This window comes from Pseudochaenichthys georgianus, unplaced genomic scaffold (assembly GCF_902827115.2).
Source record: "Pseudochaenichthys georgianus unplaced genomic scaffold, fPseGeo1.2 scaffold_1646_arrow_ctg1, whole genome shotgun sequence".
NCBI lineage: Eukaryota > Metazoa > Chordata > Actinopteri > Perciformes > Channichthyidae > Pseudochaenichthys > Pseudochaenichthys georgianus.
The window spans coordinates 1-10,018 of record NW_027262457.1 but is presented as its reverse complement, the minus strand read 5'-3'; the positions used below and the strand labels follow the sequence as shown (position 1 = coordinate 10,018).

At 49.0% G+C, this 10,018-nt stretch overlaps 1 protein-coding gene across 1 annotated transcript; it reads left to right on the top strand.

Annotated features, from left to right (window-relative positions):
* The first annotated feature begins 2,315 nt into the window (after nt 1-2,315).
* Nucleotides 2,316-10,012, top strand: LOC117441294 (granulocyte colony-stimulating factor-like). The gene is given in 6 exon segments (XM_034077484.2): nt 2,316-2,381; nt 3,848-4,014; nt 7,348-7,458; nt 8,452-8,583; nt 8,836-8,867; nt 8,869-10,012. Coding segments are annotated over 6 exon segments (615 nt in total). The 5' UTR covers nt 2,316-2,365; the 3' UTR covers nt 9,026-10,012.
* Nucleotides 10,013-10,018: the final 6 nt, after the last annotated feature.

Below are 10,018 nucleotides of genomic sequence, written 5' to 3'. Positions count from 1 at the left end.
AAATCAGCCCGGGACTCTCGACCGGCCCACTTCGGTAGCGCCGGCCCACCGCAGAATTGTATTGTCACTGGTCCCACCATCGTAGCCTCCGGCCCGGAGCATTCGCCCAAAAACAATCGACTAATAATGAAGAGAATGAACACATTTGTTGCCATAGTAATGTATGCACTAACTACATCACTACTTTACTACAACGTTTCAACAATCCGTTCTTCCTCAATTGTTCATATTTGGTTTATTAAAATAATGATATTGTGGTCATTGTTCAATGTCTGCTATGATGAGTATATTATCTGTATAATGCCGTCCTGCCTTCCTGTCACAGGCGTTAGACATGTGATGGCTCTGTAATGGATTAGAACCTGAACCTTCTCCTAAACTGCTGGGACGCTTCCCTAAAGCCACACCTTTATGTTCTACTCTTCACTTCCTGTCAGCACGGGGCGCATGGATGCACAGAGCCACAGAAGACCTTGTTTGTATGCATCGTATTGAGAGGTGCAGTGACGCGTCCTGAGCCAGGAAGTAGCTGCTGGCTCCCTCCACAGAGAGCATTTCTCCAGGGTTTGGGAATAGCTGGAAAGGTCTGTGGAAACAAACCTGCTTGATAGATGCACGTTTCGTTCAGCCGGATAATCTCCACATGTCTGCCTACTTTTATAATGTTCATAAATCTAATGATAGATTATAAAGGGTTTTAGGACGCGGCACTGCACGAGAAGCCAACTCCATCCATCCAGCTGAAACCTCCTCTCCCTCTTCTCCTCCTCTCCCCGTCTCTCTCCTTTAGCTCCTCCGGTGACTTTCTTTTATTTGAAGATAGTTTTTTGCCCGGCGCTTGGCCGGTTACCGCTGGTATTAAAAACATGTTGGCGAATGGTTCGGTGGCGCGAGAGTCTGGAGTGAAGGAGCGCTCTCCGCAGCAAACAGCTGTTTGCTTTTCACCCAACAACGACAACCGACTCACGGAGCGCTCTGTTCTAGCGTCAATAAACGAAACAATTTAACTAAATTGCTCGTCAAGATACCAAGACCACAGGACCATTTTCTAAAGCAATATTGTTAGTGGCCCGAGCGGGCTAGTGGAAAGTACGTTATGCTGGCCCGGGGTGTCTAGTGCTTCCGGGCCAGCGGGCCATTTAATGTCGAGCCCTGCCGGTTACCGGCCGGCCCACATCGTCCGACCGGCCCACTTCAGTACCGGCCCACCGGGATTCGTCGCGATGGCCAGTCCGCCCCTGAGTGGACCCATGTATATGGAGAACAGATGGGACCGAGGAGTGATCCTTGAGGGACGCCACGGGTCATCAGCGTGGACCCATGGAGAACAGGGGGGGCCGAAGACTGATCCTTGAGGGCCGGCTCACAGACGGAGGTTCCCAGCTTGCGTCACCTCAGAGTGAAGCTGCTTTAATGAAGTTTTAATGAACAAATTCATTATTCTAATTAAAGTCGTAGGGGAGTGAACGTCAAATAAAAACCTACAATAAATCAGGTTTTATTTATTATTTATTTGTTAATTTAGTTTTTATATTTGTAGTTTGTGTATTAAGTTGTTTTTTATATTTGGATATTTAGAGTTTTTAGGCTTAATTTAGATTTGATTTCATATTTAGTATAAACTATATAACTAAACTCTTATTTATTTTTATTCTTAATTTTAAGAAATAAAATAAAAATTCACTTCAGTTTAAAATGTTCTTTTCTTTATTTTTATTAAAACATGTTTTTATTTCACTTATTAAATAATCACTAAATAAATGAGGAAACTTTAAAATAGTAAAGACTTAAATTATTATTTAAAAAACTGGAAGAAAAATATAAATGTTTACGTTTCTTAAAAGTTTCTGGAAGTGTGTGTGTGTGTGTGTGCGCGTGTGTGTGTGTGTGCGCGCGTGTGTTTAGTTTAAAGTTGCTCAAAAACAAAAAGTTCTTCTGAGGAAATTCACTGAGTCCGTCTTTGTGACGTCTTGGGAAGAAGAGTTTCTGCTGACTCATCGCTTCCTGGATTTCCTCAAAGTGAACACACGTTCACGCACACAGAAACACACGCACATATACAGACACACACACACACACACACTGCTGAAAACGTGTTTGTTGTGTTGTTAGTATTTATGTAATGCCTTGTGTTTACCTGAGCCTCTGTGAAAGGAGCGGGAGGTGTGCAGTGACGCGCTGCAGGTGAGCTCTCTGCGCAGCTCGGTGTCGCAACAGCTGCTTCGTCACTTCGGAAATCTTCGGATGACTCCCGCCCCCCCCCCCCCCCGTGCAGGGAAACCCCCCCCGCTGCGCAGATAAAAGGTGCAAACCCCGCGTGCAGATGGAAGAAGTGAGAAGAGCGCGAGACACCGACACCTGAGACATGAAGCCCGCCACAGGTGAGCATCCTGCGGGGGAGGGGCTTAACCAGCACAGACATAAAGAGGGGGGGGGGGGTCTTTACTGACCGGAAACCAGAGTGACCTGAGGAGACCTGCGTCATCACTCACCTGTAACTCTGTGGAGGGGAGAGTGCTCAGACTGAAGTAGAGGTAGAGAGGTAGCCTATCCTCATCAGAATAGTGAGTACAGTAGTCTCTGTTTGATTGGTCCATTTCAGAATAATATGATGTGTTTCTAATGATGAAAGTGTTCTCAGAGCTGGTGGAGGTGCAGCTAGTCTGAAGTACTTTGTAGACTGCAGGGTAGCTGGTGGAGGTGCAGCTAGTCTGAAGTACTTTGTAGACTGCAGGGTAGCTGGTGGAGGTGCAGCTAGTCTGAAGTACTTTGTAGACTGCAGGGTAGCTGGTGGAGGAGCAGCTAGTCTGAAGTACTTTGTAGACTGCAGGGTAGCTGGTGGAGGAGCAGCTAGTCTGAAGTACTTTGTAGACTGCAGGGTAGCTGGTGGAGGTGCAGCTAGTCTGAAGTACTTTGTAGACTGCAGGGTAGCTGGTGGAGGTGCAGCTAGTCTGAAGTACTTTGTAGACTGCAGGGTAGCTGGTGGAGGTGCAGCTAGTCTGAAGTACTTTGTAGACTGCAGGGTAGCTGGTGGAGGAGCAGCTAGTCTGAAGTACTTTGTAGACTGCAGGGTAGCTGGTGGAGGAGCAGCTAGTCTGAAGTACTTTGTAGACTGCAGGGTAGCTGGTGGAGGTGCAGCTAGTCTGAAGTACTTTGTAGACTGCAGGGTAGCTGGTGGAGGTGCAGCTCGTCTGAAGTACTTTGTAGGCTGCAGGGTAGCTGGTGGAGGAGCAGCTAGTCTGAAGTACTTTGTAGACTGCAGGGTAGCTGGTGGAGGAGCAGCTAGTCTGAAGTACTTTGTAGACTGCAGGGTAGCTGGTGGAGGTGCAGCTAGTCTGAAGTACTTTGTAGACTGCAGGGTAGCTGGTGAAGGTGCAGCTAGTCTGAAGTACTTTGTAGACTGCAGGGTAGCTGGTGGATTCACTCCAGGTGGAACTCAAGTCTGATTCAACACTTGGTTAGATTCACATCCTTCATCTGTGAAGTAACTAAAGGGATTACATACATGTAGTGAGTAGAAGTACACCATGTACCTCTGAACTGTAGTAGAAGTACACAGTAGCATAACATGGAACAAGTACCTCAAAAGAGTATTTAAGTACAGAGTAAATGTACTTGGTGTGTATGGAGGGTGATCAGTGGTTAGTTATTTAAAAAATATAAAAAATATCAAATAATTTAAATGAAAATATGTAAAAAATAATATAAATCTTCCTCAAAACAAAATTATAATAAAAAATGAATACCAAAATAATACAACAACAACAATAATTAAATATGATTATAGTAAAATGAAAAACCATAATAATATAATAATAACAATAACAACACGATGTCCTCCCCCCAGTTGCCACCCTGCTACTCTGCTTCCTATTGGTCGCTCTGACCCGCTCCGCCCCCCTAAGCTCCGCCCCCCCCGCGGCGCTGCGAGCGGCGGTAGAACGAGCGAAGACGCTGGTGGAGAAAATTCTGAGAGACGTTCCTGCAGTGTACGAAGCTGCCGTCACCATGCAGGTAAACAAGGCCTCTGATTGGCTGCTAACGCTCTTCTTCTTCAGGTGTTAAAGGTCTCCTATCCTAAAGGAGGTGTCTCCTCCACATCACCGTGTGTCCCCGGTGTGTCCCTGGCGTGTCAGGAGACTCACTTCCTGATGTCTCCTCTCCATCGCCGTGTGTCACCGGTGTGTCCCCGGTGTGTCCCCGGTGTGTCCCCGGTGTGTCAGGAGACTCACAGAGTGATGTAGAGGAGACATCCCCGTGTGTCCCCGGTGTGTCCCCGTGTGTCCCCGTGTGTCAGGAGACTCACAGAGTGATGTAGAGGAGACATCCCCGTGTGTCCCCGGTGTGTCCCCGTGTGTCCCCGTGTGTCCCCGTGTGTCAGGAGACTCACAGAGTGATGTAGAGGAGACATCCCCGTGTGTCCCCGGTGTGTCCCCGGTGTGTCCCCGTGTGTCCCCGTGTGTCAGGAGACTCACAAAGTGCCTCTCTCTTCTCCTCCGTACCCACATCTCTAAAAACGGGGAACAATATTATTATTATGTTTTGTGAGAATTGAACCTAGGTGCAGTATGTCCAGTAGGAAAAGGATGGGGCCCAGGGTAGAGCCTTGGGGGACCCCACAGGTAAGAGGGGCTTTGGCAGAGGAGAGAGCACCTAGCTGCACTGAGAGGCTCCGGTCCGTCAGGGAGGACCTGAACCATGCCAGAGCAGAGCCTGTGATGCCTGCGGACTGTTCAAGCCGTACAACAGGATGCTGTGGTCCACAGTGTCGACGGCAGCTGTCGGGTCCAACAGCACCAGGACAGCACCAGGACAGCACCAGGACAGCACCAGGACAGCACCAGGACAGCACCAGGACAGCACCAGGACAGCACCAGGACAGCACCAGGACAGCACCAGGACAGCTGGGCTGCCTGAGTCGGCGGCTAAGAGCAGATCATTCAGAACTCTTTAAAGGGCTGTTTCAGTGGGTTTGAAGCCAGACTGAAACTCTTCATGGATACCATGCGCGGTTAAGAACGACTGCAGCTGGGCGTAGACTACTCGCTCCAGGGCTTTAGATAAAAAGGGTAGCTGGGAGATGGGCCTGACATTTGCGAGAACGGAGGGGTCAAGATTTTTCTTTTGAAGTAGTGGCTTAACCACGGCCTGTTTGAAGGCAGCTGGGACACATCCTGAGCTCAGAGAGGTGTGTATAAGTAATAAAACCCTTGCTCCAACTGATTCAAAAACATCTCTGAGGAGGCGAGAGGGAATGCTGTCTGAGGTGCAGTCTGAGGTGCAGGTGCTTGACTGCATCCGAGAGAGAAGAGAGGGATACAGGCTCAAGGGGTCGAGGGCAGCCGGGCACAGAAAGGGAGCAGGGTCTGGGGTAGCACTATAGGCTAGCCTAAGAGCAGAAACTTCTTCAAAAACAAATGTAAGAAACTTATCACAGAGAGTAGTCGATGGAACAACTGGAGAAGCATCTCAGGATCAATGATCGAGTTAAGGACACTAAGAAGAGCCTGAGGTTTCTGGCTGTCTTTGGAGATGAACAGAGAAATGTGTTCTGGCTGCTTTGACTGCCGTCTGGTAGTCAGCAAGGCAAGCACGAAGGATCTCTAGGAGACATGGAGTTTGTCCTTTTTCCATTTCCTCTCCTCTCGCCTGAGAGCGCGAGTCATCGAGCCACGGCTCTGAGAGGGCGTTGGTGCGTCTCAGCGTAGAGGGGCAACGGGATCCAGGGTCAGTGTGCACGTGGAGTCAAGCATGGAGATCAGCTCGTCCGCACTAAGAGCTCGGGTCACCTCTGATTTACAGATCGGATACGTATTAAAAGCATCTGAAGACGGTGAGGCAGTCGAGGGGTTAATGGAACGCAGGCGGCGCAGGGGCCCGCGACTCGACTCCCGCAGAGGGAACGAGGTTGTCAACAGATCCGGTAAATGGTCTGAGACACGCGTCGCTGCACAGATTTCATCCTCAGAGACAGACGGTCCGAACGATAACACTAAGTCTGAGGCGTGTCCTTATCGTGCGCTGGGCCAGCCCGGACTGAACGGGACCGGGAGAGTCCAGGAGGTTCAACAAGTCCCTAACCAGAGGTTTGGACTCGCGGCACACGTGGACATCGAAGTCTCCGCAGATCAAAACACGATCTCATTTCACATGATCCCGACAGACGGTCAGAGAAGTCGGTTATGAAATCATTATTGGACTTTGGGGCACGATACACGAGTGCGCCGAGTACAGGCGAGGCCGGGTCAGCTCCAAGAGCTAGCTCTAAACACTGAAGCTGAGCCCCTGGGGGGGGGGAGTGCAGTCGGGAGGAGGAGTTCAGAGGACGGTACATACTCGCCGGTGTGGACCCAGCATGAAACGAAAGCAGGATCGCTCGAGGCATTCGCAGTGGCCAATCAGAGGGGCACTCAAGCCGGACCCGTCACACGGGGCGAGGGTCCAACCAAACAGAATTGTGTAAACTAAGGAAGTAGCGTATAGCGATAGCAGCACCGTTCGTCCAGCGGCTTATCGGTGTACCGATACCGTCCAATCGGGTACCGGTACTGACTTAGTACCGGTTCTCGATACCCACCCCAGCTGTGTCCAATTGGTCCATTTGGACTTAGTGACATCGATAGGCCCAGGAAGAAAACATGGAAGAAGAAAGACCCCAACGAGGCGTTCAGGGGCATCAGGTCTTCTCTGAGTCAGAGTGTGACTCGCTGCAGGGGGCGCTCTGAGGGTCTGACCCTCGACCCCCCTCACAGACCTCTTAATGTCCTCCTCAGGGTCTGACCCTCGACCCCCCCTCACAGACCTCTTAATGTCCTCCTCAGGGTCTGACCCTCGACCCCCCTCACAGACCTCTTAATGTCCTCCTCAGGGTCTGACCCTCGACCCCCCCTCACAGACCTCTTAATGTCCTCCTCAGGGTCTGACCCTCGACCCCCCCTCACAGACCTCTTAATGTCCTCCTCAGGGTCTGACCCTCGACCCCCCCTCACAGACCTCTTAATGTCCTCCTCAGGGTCTGACCCTCGACCCCCCCTCACAGACCTCTTAATGTCCTCCTCAGGGTCTGACCCTCGACCCCCCTCACAGACCTCTTAATGTCCTCCTCAGGGTCTGACCCTCGACCCCCCCTCACAGACCTCTTAATGTCCTCCTCAGGGTCTGACCCTCGACCCCCCCTCACAGACCTCTTAATGTCCTCCTCAGGGTCTGACCCTCGACCCCCCCTCACAGACCTCTTAATGTCCTCCTCAGGGTCTGACCCTCGACCCCCCTCACAGACCTCTTAATGTCCTCCTCAGGGTCTGACCCTCGACCCCCCCCTCACAGACCTCTTAATGTCCTCCTCAGGGTCTGACCCTCGACCCCCCCTCACAGACCTCAGACCTGCAGATGATGGTCTCGTCTCTCGGCATCCCCCCCGCCCCCGTCCTCAAGCCGCCCTCAGAGACCTTCACCCTGGTGAGTCCTCATCCATTCACTGTCATGTGTGTATCTGTGATAGACCTGTGTTCAACATGTGTTATGTGTTTACCTTGATCTGTAATGTGTGTGTGTTCATCTGTGTGTATGTGTGTGTGTATCTGTGTGTATCTGTGTGTATCTGTGTGTGTATCTGTGTGTGTATCTGTGTGTATCTGTGTGTGTATCTGTGTGTGTATCTGTGTGTGTATCTGTGTGTGTATCTGTGTGTGTATCTGTGTGTGTATCTGAGTGTGTATCTGTGTGTGTATCTGTGTGTGTATCTGAGTGTGTATCTGTGTGTGTATCTGTATCTGTGTGTGTATCTGTGTGTGTATCTGAGTGTGTATCTGAGTGTGTATCTGTGTGTGTATCTGTGTGTGTATCTGAGTGTGTATCTGTGTGTGTATCTGTGTGTGTATCTGTGTGTGTATCTGTGTGTGTATCTGAGTGTGTATCTGTGTGTGTATCTGTGTGTGTATCTGAGTGTGTATCTGTGTGTGTATCTGTGTGTGTATCTGTGTGTGTATCTGTGTGTGTATCTGAGTGTGTATCTGTGTGTGTATCTGTGTGTGTATCTGTGTGTGTATCTGAGTGTGTATCTGAGTGTGTATCTGTGTGTGTATCTGAGTGTGTATCTGTGTGTGTATCTGTATCTGTGTGTGTATCTGTGTGTGTATCTGTGTGTGTATCTGAGTGTGTATCTGTGTGTGTATCTGAGTGTGTATCTGTGTGTGTATCTGTATCTGTGTGTGTATCTGTGTGTGTATCTGAGTGTGTATCTGTGTGTGTATATGTGTGTGTATCTGTATGTGTGTGTATCTGAGTGTGTATCTGTGTGTGTATCTGTGTGTGTATCTGAGTGTGTATCTGTGTGTGTATCTGTGTGTATCTGTGTGTGTATCTGTGTGTGTATCTGTGTGTGTATCTGTGTGTGTATATGTGTGTGTATCTGAGTGTGTATCTGTGTGTAACGCGTGTCGCCCCCTGCAGGCCGTCTGTGTGAGCCGCATGTCAGCCGGCTGCCAGCTGTACCAGGGGCTGTTGGGAGATTTATCAGAGAGGCTGAGCGGCCTATCAGATCTGAGGGCTGACTTGAGAGACCTGCACACACACATCAACAAGGTAACACACACACACACACACACACACACACACACACACACACACACACACACACACACACACACACACACACACACACACACACACACACACACACACACACACTGCTAACAGTTACACTAAGATGCGTTCAGGCTCTGTCGTAGAAACTAGTTATTGGTCAAAGGTAAAACATGTCACATGACGTGTTGAGATGTAATCTGATTACCTGAACGCTCCACTGTGATTGGCTGACGGTGTTTCTGTGTTTAGATGAAGGAGGCGGCTCACCTGGTTGGGGGGGGGGGAGGGGCAGAACGTGGACCTGGCCTCCCGTCTCCATGGTAACTACGAGGTGCAGGTGGCGGCCCACCTGACGCTGACGCAGCTCCGATCGTTCTGTCACGACCTGGTCCGCAGCCTGAGGGCCGTCGCAGCCTATCAGCTGCCTGGGAACCGCTAAGCCCCGCCCACCGCCTACAGGCCGCCGCTAAGCCCCGCCCACTGCCTATAGGCCAACGCTAAGCCCCGGCACTGCCTGCAGGCCGCCGGGGAAACGCTAAGCCCCGCCCACCATCTAGAGGAAACGGATAAGCCCCGCCCATCACCTACAGGCAAGCGCTAAGTCCCGCCCACTTCCTATAGGGCACGCTAAGCCCCACCCACTGCATACAGGCCAGCACTAAGCCCCGCCCACCATGCTGCCTTGACACAGTTTCATCTGTCATCCTGCAATGCCTCATGGGAAATATTTGACAATTTTTTTATGAATCGACCGTCAGTTTTCCTCTGAATTATGAATGGAATGGAATCGGGACATCTGTCACACACACACACACACACACACACACACACACACACACACACACACACACACACACACACACACTAACTCACTTCATTACGTTCACATTGAACAGTTTTGCTGTTTTGTAAAAAACACGAGTCACAACAGATTTGGGATTTTTTTATAATAATGTAGAAAAGTAAATCGTTGTAAGAGTAAAGATATTACTGATAGTTTGAAGACTTGTAATGAAAAAGTATTTTAGCTTTTATTGTGAAAGAAGCAGGAAATGGTCAGAGCTTCTGTTTATTAATATTTATGTCTTAATGAGATTTTAAAATAAGTATTTATTTAAAGTATTTTATTTATAACGGATATTTGTTATTTATGCTAAAATATTTATTGTTGCCTGTTTTATACATTTATTTATATTTATTAAAATGTGTTTCTACAGTTGTTCATATCATTGTTTTTTAATCTGTGTTTATAACGAAGCTCTCCGGGTTAGGGTTAGCTTAATCTCCGGAGCTCCTGTGTCTTTGGACACACATATCAAATATAAAATAAAAATAAAATATCATGAATAGAAGTATTTGTTTATCAGTTATATAAAGATGTCATTTCTATCTCTGTGTGATCAACAACAACAACAACAACAACAACAACAAC